General features: G+C 40.7%; 3 protein-coding genes across 3 annotated transcripts in view; 2 read left to right on the forward strand and 1 right to left on the reverse strand.

Moving 5' to 3' along the window:
• trmt61a (tRNA methyltransferase 61A) overlaps positions 1 to 17,831 on the forward strand; it is a 735,410-nt gene that overhangs the window by 255,972 nt on the left and 461,607 nt on the right. The window lies entirely within an intron of this gene.
• On the forward strand, positions 2,805 to 6,382 carry LOC104965159 (chromodomain-helicase-DNA-binding protein 1-like). The gene is made up of 5 exons (XM_010794118.1): positions 2,805 to 3,078; positions 4,095 to 4,320; positions 5,394 to 5,494; positions 5,604 to 5,782; positions 6,239 to 6,382. The coding sequence occupies exons 1-5, from the start codon at positions 2,805 to 2,807 to the stop codon at positions 6,380 to 6,382; spliced, it is 924 nt and encodes a 307-aa protein (XP_010792420.1).
• The window catches only part of LOC104965160 (chromodomain-helicase-DNA-binding protein 1-like), a 33,094-nt gene continuing 22,601 nt past the window's right edge, over positions 7,339 to 17,831 (reverse strand). The window contains exons 8-13 of the mRNA XM_010794119.1: positions 11,851 to 12,067; positions 11,612 to 11,701; positions 11,304 to 11,494; positions 9,961 to 10,149; positions 8,589 to 8,748; positions 7,339 to 7,374 (exon numbers count right to left, since the gene is read on the reverse strand). Of these exons, the coding sequence (XP_010792421.1) occupies positions 7,339 to 7,374; positions 8,589 to 8,748; positions 9,961 to 10,149; positions 11,304 to 11,494; positions 11,612 to 11,701; positions 11,851 to 12,067 (883 nt within the window). The remainder of the gene's footprint in view (positions 7,375 to 8,588; positions 8,749 to 9,960; positions 10,150 to 11,303; positions 11,495 to 11,611; positions 11,702 to 11,850; positions 12,068 to 17,831) is intronic.

A 17,831-nucleotide genomic window follows, 5' to 3' on the forward strand; every position in this document is an offset into this window, starting at 1 on the left:
TAGGATGCCAAATGTCCTATTTGAGTTGCCGTATGGAGTTGCTCCGAATATGGCGGACCCATCTCGGCACCAGCGCCAGGCGTGATCGGGTAGGGGATGGCGGATCGTATTAGGTGACAGCTCAATGTTGATGTAACAGGCCCCCCCGTATGCCAGGGCGCCGATGGGACAAGATAATATGCAAAACAGGGAGAAATTAGTGGAACAAAACAAAATTCCTTTCGCTGCTCATTTGCGCCCGGATCTTGCCCGAATTTATTTAATCATTTTGGCACACACAATTGTTAATGCCCTTTTCTGTCTTCAATATAAAACACTAATGTTTATATATTTTCATGGTCTTCCAATATTCTCTTCTACATATATCATATCTATCGATCTATCTATCTATTTAATGCTATATTTGAGCTATGATACTAATAAAAAGGCTTGTTTTTGGGCCCAGAAACCACCTGGAACTGTTACTGTAAGTTTTTTGGCCATAATTACTAGTAGCCTTTTGGGACTAAAAAATGTTATGACAATTCTTTAGTTCTTTCTAAGTAAAGCAAATTACAAAACTAGAAGAGAACTTGCAAGAAATGCCCAGACTTGTTGCCAATGGCCCAGTTCCATAAGTGGAAAATAATAATTTGCTGCATCTGCGCCTCGTGCAATGGATCTGCCCTCCAAAGGCGTCATCCCTTCTGCAGGGCAGTTTAATGAAAATTGGGGACGGAGTAGTTTTTTACCGTAATTCTGCCTGGGACAAACAAACCAAGCTCAAGCTGTAAGTCATTAAACCTTAATAACTGCAATAACAAATGAAGAGTGCAAAGAATAGGAACGTATCAACTGCGCCACTGCTATTCAAAGTATAAAATCCCAAGTGTGTTGTTGAAGTCGGTGCATGTCTAATTAATTGAGTGTGCTGTGAGAGGAGGAACAGGCTGAGGTTTGCAGGGTGTTTCTCAAAAAACCACGGTCAGGTCTTGGGCCCCGATGAAGTTATTTGCGAAACAAGTGAAGCGTTGTTGCAAAAGTGATTAGCCTCCGTCCTGCAGGGCGGACATGAACGTCTGGGTGTGAAATGGTCAAAGGCCCTCCATCAGAGAGTCTTCAGCCAGATACTTAAGTACATTGTTCTGGTATCAGTACTTTACTCCACTACTTATTTACTTTCTACTTCTTACCATTATGAACAAATACCCTGTACTTTACTTTCTCACAAGTTGAACTCAAATACCTGTACTTTCTACTTTCTTCACATGTTGAACACAAAATACCTGTACTTTTCTACTTCTTACATGTTGACACAAATAACTGTACTTTCTACTTCTTACATGTTGAACACAAATACCTATACGTTTCTACTTCTCACATGTTGAACCCAAATACCTGTACTTTCTACTCTTACATGTTGAACACAAATAACTGTAACTTTTACTTCTTACATGTTGAACACAAATACCTGTACTTTCTACTTTCTCACATGTTGACTCAAAATACCTGTATTTCTACTTCTCACATGGTTGAACACAATATACCTGTTACTTTCTACTTCTTACATGTTGAACACAAATACCTGTACCTTCTACTTCTTACATGTGAACTCAAATACCTGTACTTTCTTTTTATACTTCTCACATGGTTGAACTCAAATACCTGTACATTTCTACTTCTCACCATGTTGAACAACAAATACCTGTACTTTCTACTTGCTTTACATGTTGAACACAAAGTACCTGTACTTTCTACTTCTCACATGGTTGAACTCAAATACCTGTACTTTTTCTACTTCTTACATGTTGAACAACAAATTACCTGTACTTTTACTTCTTTTACATTGTTGGAACACAAATACCTGTCTTTCTATTTCTTACTATGTGAAACACAAATACCTGTACTTTCTACTTAATTCTTACATTTTTGAACACAAATACCTTGTACTTTCTACTTCTCACATGGTTGACTCAAACTACCTGTATACTTTCTACTTCTCACATGTTGACCCAAATTACCTGTTAACTTCTACTTCTTTACATGTGACACAAATCACCTGTACCTTTTTCTACTTCTTACATGTTGAACACAAATATCTGTTCTATCTTACAGTTGACACAAATACCTGTACTTTGCTACTCTCACACATGTTGAAACACTGAATACCTGTACTTTCACTTCTTACATGTTGAACACCAAATATCTGCACTTTCTACTTCTTACATGTTGAACACAAATACCTGTACTTTCTACTTCTTACATATTGAACCCAAATACCTGTACTTTCTACTTCTTACATGTTGAATACAAATACCTGTACTTTCTACTTCTTACATGTTGAACCCAAATACCTGTACTTTCTACTTCTTACATTTTGAACCCAAATACCTGTACTTTCTACTTCTCACATTTTCCAAACAGGCTGGTTCCTTTAGTTTGAATGTGTGTTTGGTGGCGTGATCATTATTATTTAGAGTCATTGCGTGCCTATTGATTTGAACACGATCCGTGTATCCATCATTTCCTGGTCTTCTCTAAAGAAGAGGGACCAATGAAAACGTTGTCATGTTGCCGTTGTTCAGCATGGAAACATTCATTAGCTAACAATGACATTATTGTTCTATTAATATAAAGGGAGGTCAGGTACTCTTTAAAACAGCTGCTAGTTATGGGTACTTTTTACTGAAGTACATTTCAAAGCCTCTTTACTTTGACTTGAGTAAAGAAGTTTAGTCAGTACTTCTACTTTCACCAGAGTATTTTTAAACACGAGTATCTGTACTTCTACTTGAGTAAAGGATGTGTGTACTTTTGCCCTCAGGATGAATTATCGGAATGGGAAGAAAAGCACCAACCAGAAGAAGAAAAAGTCCACGAATCATTCTTCTTCTGATGAGGATGATGAGTACAAGAAGGCGGCCGCTGCGGGGCCCCGGCGGCAGGCCACGGTCAACGTCAGCTACAAGGAGGACGATGACCTGAAGACCGACTCCGACGACCTGGTGGAAGTTCTCGGTGAAGACGTCCCGGCGCCTGAGGAAGAGGAGTTTGAGACATTGGAGAAAGTAATGGAGTCCAGGATAGGGAGGAAAAGAGGTAAGAAACCCGCTGATTAATCATTGAATTCAACTGGCACTGTAAACAGATCACATTTTGTAGTCTGGGAACATCATTTGTGAAAATGAATCTATTTTTATTGAACTATTCCTCCAAGACTATGGTGGTAATTCAGTCATTTTAGCCTTTGCTATTTACTTACAGATTGTGGGGTGTTATAAGCTAGTTAGCTAAACATATTAGTTGTAATTTAGTGTTGTAAGCTGCTTATTTATTTCTTATCTATGGAACGTTTAAGTTACTGACTGGAACATTGACTCACAAATCTTGAACTTCCTGTTAGGGATGCTCCGATCTCCAATTTTGGGGGCGATCGAGTGGGCGGGGCCTATGGGGGACCATTTAAAGTGATGTTTAAAACTCAGTTAATGGGGCTCATTCACTGGCCCTTCCACAAACAACAACCAACATAATTATTACATTCAAATGAAGTACATTATTCAAGTTCACATTAACTTTGGATAATAACACGGAGAAATGAGCGGAAGCGCTCTCTTTTTCTCTATTTCTCTTCTCTCTCTCTCTCTCTCTCTCTCTCTCTCTCTCTCTCTCTCACACAGCCTGTCAGTATCTCATGCAGCTCACTGATCCAGTAATGAGTGACCCGACACTGAAGAATAAACATATTTATAACTAGCTAGTTCCAGAGGTAGATCAAATATCTAAGCGTGTTAGGTCTAACTCTTAGTGTGTGTTGCTCCGCTCACCGGTCCGTCACGGCGGGTGGAGCTGCAGTATTTCTGCTTCACACACGTTGCATACCGATATTTTACTGTCTTTTTCGGACACCTTAAAATACTGCCAGACTGGTGAAGCCGTTTTGGCGAGCTTGTTTTGCCGCGCACAGAGAAAAGTGTCATGTATTTTATGTCATAATTCTACGTCGGCGGCCGATCGATCGGAGCATCCCTACTTCCTGTTTATATGTACCATAAAAACTTGAGTTCTAAGGATGAATTTCGATGTATTTGACATTGTTTTAACTTTCCTAACAGCCACAGGAAGTGTCACCACTGTGTACGCCATAGAAGCAGATGGGGACCCTAATCTCAACTTCAATCCCAACAAAGAGGCTGGGGACATCCAGTATCTGATCAAGTGGAAGAACTGGGCGCATATCCACAACACCTGGGAGACAGAGGACACACTCAAGTTACAGAATGTCAAGGGCATGAAGAAACTGGACAACTTCAAGAAGAAGGATACGGATAAAAAGAGATGGTGAGAGCGTGTTCAACCCTTAGATACATAAGTGGGTATTTTTTGACCCCGTGAGGTGGTTTTTCTTGAAGTATCTTTGTAATTACATTTTTTGAATATCATGCCATTCAAATTTTTTATTTACATTTTAAGAAATTGTAGTTTTTGTATTACTACCCCAAGCTTCCATAAGTGGGTCAAAAATGACCCGCATGCATTTCCTATGGGATCCTATGGGAACCTTTGATTCTTATCACCTGTTGCTGTCAGGAATACATTCACTGTAGACCACACAGATTACATCACAAGTGACACCTCTCAGGAAGATTATTTCACACAGCAAGATCTGATACCTGTCAGTATAATAATAATAATAATAATACATTATATTTTGATAGGGCTTTTCAAGGACTCAAAATCGCTTTACAATATAAGGGAAGGTTAGGGTGGGGGGTGTAGGACTATCAAACTTGATCAACCGGCAAGGATTGATGGGGGGTGGGCTATGAGTAGACAAGAGGAGAAGAGATGAGTTTTGAAAAGGGACTGGAATACTGTGAGGGTCTCAGAATAGCGGAGATCTTTGCCTCGATATGTTCAAAACGTTTTTTTTCAAAATGTATTTTTTTTTCTAAAATTATAAATAGTGAAAAATTAAATATAACATATTTCTAGTGTGAACCAAAATATTATACTAAATATTATACAAGTGATTTTTCTTAACAAAAATGGCATCAAAACACATTATTCTAATACGGGTCCTTTTTGACTCACTTATGGAAGAGTGTAGTCACTCGTGCATCTAAGGGTTAACCAGTTTAATGCTGAGATCATTACAAACTGTTTCAGGCCGACAGTTTTTCTTCTGGCCACTGAGCTGCAGGAAAGACTACTTTGGCATTTATGATGACGATCAAATAACAGACAAAGAAACAGTCTCACTGGCTGGCTTTCCTCCCCTTTGGTTGGTCCCCTCCGGTCTCTTCTGTCAATCAAATTGGTCATTTGATAACAAGCATGCTATATACTTGTTTTTTTTACATAAAAAATACAGGCTATTTCTTATTATCTAATGTTTTTGGTTTTCTCCTCAGGTTAAAAGCTGCATCACCGGAGGATGTAGAGTATTTCAATTGTCAGGAAGAATTAATGGACGACCTGCACTCTCAGTACCAGATAGTGGAGCGAATCATAGGTGAGCTTTCTACATCACTTGTTGTTTGTATTTAGTTCTTTCCTCTGAATACTTTTAATGCTTTTTGGAATCCTGCAACTTACCGGCTCTCTGACTTTCTATGCTGCAGGACATTCCAACCAAAAGTCAGCGGCGGGTTACCCAGACTATCTGTGCAAGTGGCAGGGTTTGCCATATTCGGAGTGTAGCTGGGAGGACGGCGCTCTCATTGGCAGGAAGTTCCAGAAATGCATCGACAACTACATGAGCAGAAACCAGTCCAAGAACATTCCTTTCAGAGACTGCAAGGTAACGCACCGGGACTTATGCAGGGGGAACATGTTGTGAAGTAGATCACCAATGTTTATGTTGTTATTTAGAAAATATTTCAGCTTCTCAGCTTGTTGTTGACCCGGTCTTTCAGACTAAAACTATGTTAACAAAGACTGGAAAGCTGTGTAGTGTTGTACGTTGTCTCAAAGCTCATTCATTCAAAGTGTGAAATCTAGCATCTTCCGGTTGGTTGCAATGGGGAAACAAGTGTCAAAAATGTGTAGTAACACAAACACTTATTAAAATCCAGGGGGCGGAGCTAGTTTGTTGTACAACAGCCAAGAATTGTGTCAAGATATCGTTGTCCGAGGTTAAAAAATAAGCACTTTGAGCGTTACGTTGACACAGGGCCTAAGTCTAGCTCAATGTGATCTCTTCTGGGTATTCAGCATTTTGACTTGAATATTCAACGACTGCTCTTCTCTCCTGCAGGTGCTCAAACAGAGACCCAGGTTTCTGCCTATGAAGAAGCAGCCGACGTACATAGGAGGTGAAGGACTGGAGCTCCGAGACTACCAGTTGGACAGCTTGAATTGGATGGCCCACTCCTGGTGCAAGTATGTTTCATCCTTTTAATTCTCAACTTGTGTCACGACTAGGGGTGCAACAACTAATCGATTCAAATCGATGACCAAATTAGTTGCCAACTAATTCAGTGGTCGATTCGTTGGTGTTTTGTCAATTTGTCTAAACATTTAGCAAAAGTGCACCACATCCAGACAGAGGAATGCACCGGGTTCGACTGTCTTTCTAGCAGCTCTAGCCCCATCCACGAGTAACGTTTCCACGTCAGGTGTTATGTATGCTAGCAGCAACACACGGAGTTAACTACATTATACAAACATGGGTTAATGATTAGAGGTAACTGAGTTATTTAGTTTGTTGAAGTTTCAGCTATTCTGTTTACAGTTTTGTCATCAGATTATTTAATATGATTTTTTAAAACATTGTTGTTTCTTTTGATGTCAAATATTATGTATTTAATTTAAATAAAAAGCTATGTTAATTTTGTTCACAATTTGTTAAGTTAATAATATATGTATTTTTCAATCAAGTATTCAACTTTATTGTCTTCATTGTTAGTTTCCACATTCCTGGAATGTGGAAACTAACAATGAAGACAATAAAGTTGAATACTTGATTGAAAAATACATATATTATTAACTTAACAAATTGTGAACAAAATTAACATAGCNAGTGTCAAAAGACCCGAGAGGAGTTTTAGCTCCAAGAAAGGCCCGGTTGTTGCCCGGACTCATACGATTTGATCACTCTCTTAGCGACCGGTATGTTGTTGTACTTGTATAAAATAGGACTAAATTAACATTATGTGCAAAGTGTTTACCTACAGCTTCATTGTTGTATGACTATTGACCAATCATTTTTGGTACTTGAATTACGAAACTGTCAAGACGTCTGTCTGCCGTCCGCTTTTTGGAAAATTTTACGGACGGAAAGACTTACCTCTAGCCGATTCGATTGCAAAATATACGAGGCTGGCAGGTGTGAGTGTTGTTGCCGGATGTCTGTATTTATTTGGGTCGCCTGGACATAAGAAGGTACTGTGTCTGTCAGACACCAAACATGAACAAATTGAAAACAGAATCAAAGACTGTCTATACTCCTCGACACTCGAGACTAACGATTGTCGATTGCCGACTACAAACAAACACCAAAGCGTAACTACTACTGTAGTGCCGAGGCGGAATGTGACGCAATGATATCAATGCATGGGGTCATAGGATTGACATTACTTTGCGTCGTATTTCACTCGGACCGGATTGCTCCCGATCTGTATGGCATGATTCGGCTCGCTCCGGGACGTCAACCTTTTCGCGGTAATCACACATTTAAGGTCATCGAATGGTTTAGTGTGTCAACTAATCGCTAGCCGGAACTACGCCTAGTGGAAACGCAACCAAAAACGGGCCGGGTTTGGCACGGCACGCTTAAACCGTGCTACGTGCTGCTGTGGAAATGCGCCATACGTGACTTGTTCCGTCAGACATATACAAATGTTCTTAAGCCTTCCCCTCATCCAAAAATACACCCACATAACAAAAACACAGCAATTCATTAACAATATTGTTTAGAATGAAAGGAGCTAGAATCAATGTTTCTTTAATAGGAACGGGGGTGCTTATTATAATTGAATTGATTATATGTTGAATGGGTCACAACACTTTGCTGCCCTTAAGTTTTGCACACTACAACTAACAGCAACATAGATTAAGCTAAACAGCAGCAATTTTTCACATTTTCAAATGTATTTAAGAGCATTGTTAGGTAACTAAATTGATCCTAGTATACAGTGATTGATTGGTAAGTTGGCCAGAGTTAAGGAACACTGCTCACTCAGTGACTATCAGCTAATTATCATCAGGATATTTGATGTGACACCACACAAGCAACAGAGAGGTAGCCCCCCAGCCGGTTTGTCATTTTTATCCTGGCTTTTTATATGAAGAGCACATGAAGGCCTGAAACTGAGGGAAATTATTTGTGTTAGGAGTTCCAGCGTAGATTTGCGTACTCATACGTATATGTTCTGTGTTATGCATGAGTCTAATGACAGGACTTTTTAATTATACATAAACATACATACCTTGATGTTCATTTATATTTAGGCTTCCTATGAATTGTTGAACGGCACCATTACTTTAAATGGACATGCTGCTGCACATTCAGTATCATTTAGGATGTTATGTTCCCCTTAAATGCAGTGACTCATATCCCTATAGACATGATGCTAACATAATCTGGTTAGATAAAATGAACCGACCTGTAATGCCTCGGCTCTGTTGAGGAACTCGTTGTCCTCGGGCGGCTTGATAAGGTAACAGTGGTTACAACACTTCTTCAGCTCCATCATGACGTTCAGGAAGCCCGACGTGCTGCCTTTACCTTTACTCAGAGCCTTGTAGTTCCTGGTGAGGATCCATCTGATCACAAACACAAGACACACACACTTATTAGTAAACTATGGTGGAAATTGGGTAGAAAATGTTTAGCTGTAACATGAAATAAAGTAGGAATCTCATCCATAGAGTTGTGCCTGAATGAATCCTACAACCCAGATATGATTGAGCCTTTTACCAGTTTCTGTCTATAGGCGCTTTCACACCGGAGTACTTTTCCCCCCGAACTAGGCCGATAGGGGGGGAAATTTGGTTTAACACCAAAAAGGATCTGGAACTAGTCCTTAGTTCGCATTAACCTTTTCACCCCCAGATAGTCCCTGCTAGAGAGGTAGTACTTTCCTGAGGAAGAAATGGTTCGTTGGTCTGTCGGCCAAGCTAACAATTTCTGATTGGCTGGGCGAATTGCAAACCACGCCCCGTAAAACTCCGAAAAGTTTTGTGAACCCAAAGCAGAAGAAGAAGAAGAAGAAGTGACGTCATTTGCCAAATCCTCCCTTGGGGACTTATTCCCGTGTGAACGCGATCTACTAGGACAGTTCCAGGGACTTAAGAGTTCGGGGTGGAACAAGTACCGGCTAAGTAATTGGTGTGAAAGCGGCAAATGGTTTCTGTGGTTAACACAAGCTGAGGAGATTTTCTTATTTTGTTCTACAACATAAAATACGTCAGTTAACACCCCACTGGTGAATATCTGAATCCTCTAAGTGTCATTTAAAAAGCAGGTTCCTAACAAGCGGCTAAATGAGACTACCTAACACCATCACGCCTAACATTAGCCGCCTTTAGCTTAGCGGTGATGATAGCGCAGCAACGCAACAGTACTGTGGTTCATTTATAGCTTTACATTAGCTAATTACGTCTGGAGATTGCATTTACAATTCAAAAGTCACGCAGGGAACTTCCACGTGTTTTTGAGTATAACGCTTAGAATACTTTATTCTTTAAAAAATAGGATCCTTATACATTCACCAGTGCAGAGAGACTTGCACGCGAACAAGCTTTTAACTGTTTTCCTGGTTCATCTTTTCTACAGCAGAACATAGACACCGGACACTTGAAAGGCTGCTCTGTCATTAGGAACGCAGCCTTTACATGCCAGACCAACGTGGACAAAAGGAAGCAGACACAAGTGTTTCACTGTTTAACATTCAGCACATACCAACCTAAACTCACACATAGTTTACTTGCATAATGAAACAATCTACTTGTGAAGGGGTCGAGTCCAGCTCTTACTTGTAATACTGTTTCTGGATAGCGCTCATCTCCACTCGGAGGATCTGCTCCACTTTGGCAGGAAGAGATTTCTCCACGTCCTTCTTGACTCTTCGCAGGAGAAACGGTTCCAGCTCTTTGTGCAGACTGGCGTATCCCGAGTCTCTGCCTTTACCATGCGCCTCCTCAAAGATCTCCCATGCGTGAAACCTAGAGAAACAACACATACAACAGACATCAGAGGTGCCGTACACATTTCTTGCACATTATATATGAAGAAGTTGTCAATTCACCGTAGCACAGATTAGGGCTGAACGATATATCGTGTCATGGCGATAACCGCGATATGCGCGATATTCACATCGCAGGGATGTGCGATTTTATTTTTAAAAATGTATTATTATTTTTATTTTATTTTTTGTAGGATGTACGATATTAAGTTAACTCAAACACATCATGTTACAATTATTTTTGCTGCTTGCTACAAAAGGAAAACTTGCGTGGCTCTCATGTCAGGGGTACTTGAGTGAGTGACATGCAGGCTCTGCATGCACAGCAAACCACCAATCACAATCATTCTTGATCAGATCACAGCAGGCCCCGCCCCGCTAGTTTTCTCTCCAATGAGAGAGGAACAGGAGGACAATACCGGCGAGAATGAAGATTTACTTCCAAAAAGAAAAGCAACATCTGCCATCTGGAACTATTTTGGATACAAAAAGGTTCTTCTCTTCTTCATTCACAGATGAACCCCCTTATTTGAGGGTAAGCAACATGCATTATCATGACATGTTAGATCATGACTTAAGGTATGATGAGTCAACCAGTTAAGATCCAGACGTCCGTGACTAAAATCCTTCATCCGGTTAAATATAGTTAAAAAAAATGCTATATATATCAAAGGGGAAAAAAATATCTTTGAATAATTGATTATTCGCCAGGGTTGTCCGATTTTCGATTTTGATCATGGTCAGTTTCTGGCATCCCTAGTAGTCACCCGTCTATATTCTGACTTAATGTCGTGCACACAGCAATATCTGATTTGTTACACTGGAGCTAAGTGTCTGACTCAAAGCAAACAAAGCAAAGTCTTTCAAAACAACTAAAACAAATAATATTACAAAGGGGGAAAAGCAGTTACTGGATGTTGTATTATGGCAACTGCATGAAAAGGACAAGGAGATTATCTTATAAATTTAAAAAAGAAGTGACGAAAAACACATTTTACACATCAGATGTTTAGAGTGCAGACCCTCCCATTGATATTACCCTGTGTTGCACTGTTACTGCCACTCAGAGAATAGTACAGTACAACAACCATCCTCATGATCAAACATTTAAGCTTAATAATGAACAAAGCGTACTTCTCTGGCATGATGAAGTGCAGCAGGGACCACAGCTCCTTCAGAGAGTTCTGCAGCGGCGTTCCTGTGATCAGAAGCCTGTGATTGGACTTGAAATCCATCATGGTCTTGTACAGGAGGGAGTCGTCGTTCTTCAGTCGATGCGCCTCATCCACACCAATGAAAGCCCAGCTAACAGCGCCCAAAAAGGACTGGAAGTACACACGACACAAGGTTAACATGGACACACTGCAGCGCATACCAAAACACCTTTTTTTCCTCTCATTCATTTGGGCAATCAAGGGGTAAACAACGAGATCGATCCTGACCTTGTCTTTGAGAAGAATCTCATACGTCGTGAGAATGATGTTAAACTTTAGCCTCTTGTTATGAGGATGCATCCACTCGTGTGTCCTGATCTGTTGAAAAGGAAATAAAAGACATTAATAAACTGTTTACAGTGATGCCAGCCCATAATGTGTGTGTGTGTGCGTGTGCGTGTGTGTGTGTGTGTGTGTGTGCGTGTGCGTGTGCGTGTGCGTGTGCGTGTGCGTGTGTACCACCATACCATGTTCCTGCTGCTGATATCTCCCAGGTAGACGACGAAGTTCATCAGAGGGGCCCAAAGCTGGATTTCCCTCTGCCAGCAGGTGAGTGTGGAGAGAGGCACGACCAACAGGAAGGGTCCGTACAGCTGGTGGTCGTTGAACAGGTAGTTGAGGAAGGAGATTGTCTGGATGGTCTTCCCTAAACCCATCTCATCCGCAAGAATACAACTGTGGCTTCTATGAATGAAGAAAATGAGAGAAACAAGAGCTTAGATTGAGGGCTGGGACACATCATATCTCTATGGGATGTCTTTTTATTCGCTGGGTGCATCCTCGTGATTACAGAATGGGTCGTGACTGGGGCTGCAACAAACGACTAATTTGATAATCGATTAATCGACTATTCGGACTATTATGCCTTGTACAATTTCTCAAACACTCTTATTTAGCCATCAACTTTTAGATTTAGCTTGAGGCTGTTTCAGGCATTGGCAAAACTNGCTCCTTTCACAACAACACGGTTCCAGGGCCGGCTCGGAGCTGGAGCTTGAAAAGCACAGTTTTTTTCCTGTTCACACCGCAGCGGAGCCGCCTCTAAGCTCCGGAATCCGGTTCGTTTCAAGCACCAAAAAGTTGTCGGTCTAGAAAGCAAGCACCGCATACGTCACGCTTACGTCGGAGGCGGGGGCAGGGGCATCAGTTTTAACGTTATACCATAGTAATTAATGCTGCAAAGCTGGTTATTTTGAGCTTGGCGCATGCAGAGGCTAACAACAGCTAGCTCTAACGCCATCGAATAGGACGTATATTTACCTTCTTTCTCCTACGGAATCGTCGTTGATGATGATTGTAAAGAACTTTCGAATGTAGCATATACTGTAAAGTTTGTAGTAAAGTCGTCCCATTTCTTCCATTTCGTTTCGACAGAGCAAAACCAAAACGAGTAGCGCTTCAATACAATCTGCCATTGTTGTTGTTGTCGATGTGAGGGGTTTCCGCGCGAACAACAATGGCAGATTGTATTGAAGCGCTACTCGTTTTGGTTTTGCTCTGTCGAAACGAAATGGAAGAAATGNAATGCATGATCTGTTTGGTATTTTGAAAAAAAAACTTCACAGACATGTTTTATATAGGTATGGCCCCACAATATATGTTTCAAATATAGCATGATAGGTCCACTTTAAGTTCATTTCAAAGCCCATACTTCTTTACTTTGACTTGAGTAAAGAAGTTTTGTCAATACTTCTACTTTTAAACACGAGTATCTGTACTTCTACTTGAGTAAAGGATGTGTTGCTATCTCTGTATACAAAGCATACTTGGCTGTTTATAAAATGTAAAAAAAAAGTCAATCAATGGTGATGTGTGTCTTGGCATTGTTTACCATCCCTTCATCTTCCTGACGTCTTTGAGACATGTCTGATAAATGAGGGAACATCTAATGAAGCAACCTTTATGTTAATGTATTCATCACCATCTGAGTTCGCATTGTGCCGAGGTATATGAATAAACAATTCTGAAATTAATATCATCTTTTAAAAGGGGAAATAGATGTATGTGACCGCCTGAGCAAACGCAGAGAGAAAAGTCCGCAGAGGAGGAGAGAATTGAATATGTGTTCCTAATTGATGTTTAATTAAAGAGCTTGTCCATATCATTAGTCTGTCTGTCATCCATGGTGCCATCAATCACTGGCGGCTGGCACGGCGGTCCATGAACGCATCCATCAAGACACTTAGCCAGTCAGAATACTCGCATTAGCCTCACCTCGCTGCCTACATGTATCGGTCGGTGTTTGTGTTAGACGAAGGCATTGAAGCACATTTAAGCGATTCCACGGGCATCAATCTCACTGTTGAGCTTCTGGCAAATGTACCAGGAGATTTGGGGCCATGGCTTTAAGTTTCTCTGACCTCACATCGTGATGGTGGGAGGATTGCAACACTGCGAGTTCAATCGATTTTCAATCAGAACAGGAAATGGTGGATGTGGAGTTTGGTATACCCTACCACACCAGAGAGACTTCACTTTTATATTTCAAACTTATTCTGCTGTGTGAGTGCGAGTCGTTGCTACAAAGGGTGCGTGAGTTTATCTAAAGAGTGTGTGTTATATAACCACGTTAATTGTGAAATGTATTGTATAGTTTTATCAAAGTTATATTGTTGTTATATTGTAAAGTACAGTGGGCTTTGATATGCATTCACATTTAGAATTCTTGTGAGTTTCTCCCACGACTCTTATTTGAGAGTTTGCTGCCTCACAGAACTTGAGTGAACTTTTTTTGTTTATACTTTAATACGAAACCTGATTGCACCAATAGCTCGAGGTCATGCAGAAAAATCAGTCAAACAATGCAAATCCATCTCAGTAATAACTGAAGTAAAAATGTATGCAACCTTATCAAAATGATCCTCCGGTGTATATGTTACATGTGCAAAAACTGATACTTTTGGTCCTTAGACTCATCATTGCTATTTCCTTACAACACATTACACTTACTTTAACTGGCAGTAAGTACGTTAAAATTCACATTTGGTTTTCCCAAGTATCTCTGAATGATTACATTGGAAGACAAACAAATCAAATATATTCTGAATATATTATTACATTATTTAACATCACTTACACTAACAGTTGTTGTTATCCATTTAAAAAGCATCGGCCAAAAGTCAAATAATGACAAAGATGTTTGTCATGTCTCCTTTAGGGGATCGAAGCTGTTGCTTTTTAAAGGGGACATATTCTGCTCATTCTCAGATTCATATCAGTATGCAGTGTCTCTACTTTAAAGAGTCCTCTCCTGCTGATGTTCAGGTGTATATCAGTATGTAGTGTCTCTACTTTAAAGAGTCCTCTCCTGCTGATGTTCAGGTGTATATCAGTATGTAGTGTCTCTACTTTAAAGAGTCCTCTCCTGCTGATGTTCAGGTGTATATCAGTATGTAGTGTCTCTACTTTAAAGAGTCCTCTCCTGCTGATGTTCAGGTGTATATCAGTATGTAGTGTCTCTACTTTAAAGAGTCCTCTCCTGCTGATGTTCAGGTGTATATCAGTATGTAGTGTCTCTACTGGGACATGTCTCCATGCTTTAATGTTCAAAAGGCTCTTTATTTTTCTCATACTGTCTGTGCTGCAGCACCTCTTTTCACCTTCTGTCTGAAACCAGAGCCCAGTCTGCTCTGATTGGTTAGCTGTCCGGCTCTGTTGTGATTGGTCAACCGCTTAGAGATGTCCCGCCCCTTAGCCTTATCACGTTCAATTTGTAGGAGCCCTAGCCAATAAAAGCTTGAGTGTTACAAGTATGGGGGAAACTTTGGGATTTTAGCCTTTGCAGACCGTTTACATGCACACAAACCAATATAACATACCACAGAGAAGGGAAGACCCCCAAGAGCTTAACAGGGCCCCTTTAAGACTCATTATGTGACTTCTACTCTTAAGGCTATTTTTGTATTACAGTTATCTCCAGTTTGAATCCAGCAGCTGTGCATTGATGTTGAAGTGCCCGGCTAGATGATTGAAATGGTATCTCATGTAGTAAGAGATCTTTGAAGAGGCCTGTTTGATAATGATAATGATGAGAAGTACCACCATGACATCATCTTCAGCGCTGCGTCCCGATTCACGTGTTTTTGACTTTTAAAGGTCAAATGTTCTGCAACCACACAATTTGTAATAGCAGGTGTCGTGATCTTCAAACGGCAGATTATCTCGATTTCAAACAAGACTTTCATCATGAAATAATTTTTTGAACAAAGTTCCTGCAACGCCTGTGGCTTTTCTTAAACAGAACGAGGATCTAGAAGCACATCACAGCCCTGCATGCCTCCGCAACAAGAACAAATAATCATCCACAAAATATGAAAATGACTGGGAGGCAGATATGGAGATGATTGCGTCCTCATTGAGCTTTTTTGGTTAGCAGATCTTTTATGAGACATGAAAGTTACTTTTCATCTGCCTCTCAGAGTTTTTCAAGTCCACTTTTTCTTTCCCCGGGAGTTTTCGATGCAAATCCCTCCTTACAAAGCAGCCGACTGCCTGTGGTCTCCGATGTCATTAACACTGAGAAGAAAGGCTGAATTTAATTTAGCAGCTGCTGACTGGAGAATGGAATCGAGTGTAATGTCAGACAGGGTGCATCACACACACATTTTGTCCATCCACCTCTGAGGCTCCCTTCTCCCTGCTTATCTCTTTCTCTCTTGTTTTCACTCACACACTAAAGCCCCATTCTAAATATACACAAAGAACCAGTTAAGGAGCTCAAATTAATACATGCGTGGCCGCTTCATGGACGTGACAAGCAGTTACTGGCTGCAGACAATAGGAAGACAGATTCAATAAAAGCTCTACAGCATGGAGCTCTTCACACACACACACACACACACACACACAGACAGACAGACAGACAGACAGACAGACAGACAGACAGACAGACAGACAGACAGACAGACAGACAGACAGACAGACAGACAGACAGACACACACACACACACACACACACACACACACACACCCTTTCTCCGGTTACAACACATGACGCAATCCCAGGAAACAAGAAAGTAGTGCTTTCCGGGTTGGCATCGCTCAGTAGCAGACGTTTATCTGTCTCTGGGCACGGATTGCGTTTTCTTGCGATATGCTGATTAATGATGCATCGTGTCGTTTTCACGGCGAAGAAACATTCTCATTATCTCGTGACATGTTGATCTATTGCTCAAAGTCCAACACTTTGTTCAACTTTTTCGGAATTGAGGCGTGGAGAAATGCAAACTCGTGTGTGTCCTTATGATACATGAGGAAACAATGTTTGCTGAGAGAGATAAGCAACACATGGTGACTTTATGTAACCAGGTCACAGATCTGTTTATGCATAACGAGTGTAAGCATGGATCTGATGTTTATAGGTCAGTTCGAAAGGGCAAGACCAACTCATTGATCAATATTCCTCTATTGATATTCTTTTTCTTGAGCCATTTGGAAAACAAGAGTTTCATTTTGTTGCCCTTCAAACCATAGCAGCTTGTAACATTTTAAAACATGAAAACAACGATTATCTAATTTTGAGGACATTTTCAAATTGCTTAGCACATTTAAGAAACAGCAGCAGTTATACCTGATATTATACAACTTGTTTTTGTATCAGTATACAAATAACAAAGAAAGGGTTTGCTAATACGGTATGTTACTAATGAGGACAATTCAAATAATATGATGTTTTTACCAGGGTTGGGAGGGTTGCTTTTTAAAATCTAGTCCGTTACAATTACTAAGTACCTATACAAAAATGAATAATCAGTAACCTAATATGATTACATTCTGTTACTTTTGGGTTTGGTCGATATCAACTGGAATGCAAATGAATACAAGACAAAATAAATATTAATAGTATACGCCAGAGGGAGTTTCTCTCCCTGCCTAAAACGCCTCCATTGGACTCCTTTGTTTACCTTTGCAACATAGTGACATCACTATTGCCCCTTTCACACCAAGGCTTTTCCCATTCTAGCTCCGTGCTAGAGCTTCTCTGGTTCGGACCCGGTTCTTCCGTTCAGCTCCCGCTCTGTTCACACCGCTCAGAGCCCGACTGGTGCTGCGTCATTGCGTCATCGTTTGCGTCATGACGTAACCGTTTGCGTGCCTGCTTCATAAAGCCAAACCGCGCGGAAACCCCTCATATCGTCAACAACAACAATGGCAGGTTGTATTGAATCGCTACTCGTTTTGGTTTTGCTCTGTCGAAACGAAATGGAAGAAATGGGACGACTTTACAACCAACTTTACAGTCGTTACATGCTACATATCAGGGTGTACCAAGAAGTCAGTCAAGTCGCTTCAGCTGATTCAAAATGCTGCAGCTCGTGTACTAACCAGAGTTAGGAAAAGGGACCACATTACTCCTGTTCTGGCTGCCTTACACTGGCTCCCTATAGAACACAGGATAGAATTTAAAATTCTTCTTCTCGCCTACAAAGCCCTTAATGGGCAGGCGCCA

This window comes from Notothenia coriiceps, unplaced genomic scaffold (genome assembly GCF_000735185.1).
Source record: "Notothenia coriiceps isolate Sejong01 unplaced genomic scaffold, NC01 NC01_scaffold00037244, whole genome shotgun sequence".
NCBI classification, from domain to species: domain Eukaryota; kingdom Metazoa; phylum Chordata; class Actinopteri; order Perciformes; family Nototheniidae; genus Notothenia; species Notothenia coriiceps.

What these genes read in the sequence shown, in the direction of transcription:
- LOC104965159 (XM_010794118.1), top strand. Translation starts at nt 2,805, where the DNA reads ATGAATTATCGGAATGGGAAGAAAAGCACCAACCAGAAGAAGAAAAAG. An exon ending in GATACGGATAAAAAGAGATG is followed by an intron (nt 4,321 to 5,393) that starts GTGAGAGCGTGT and finishes TTTTCTCCTCAG; the next exon opens with GTTAAAAGCTGCATCACCGG. An exon ending in GATAGTGGAGCGAATCATAG is followed by an intron (nt 5,495 to 5,603) that starts GTGAGCTTTCTA and finishes TCTATGCTGCAG; the next exon opens with GACATTCCAACCAAAAGTCA.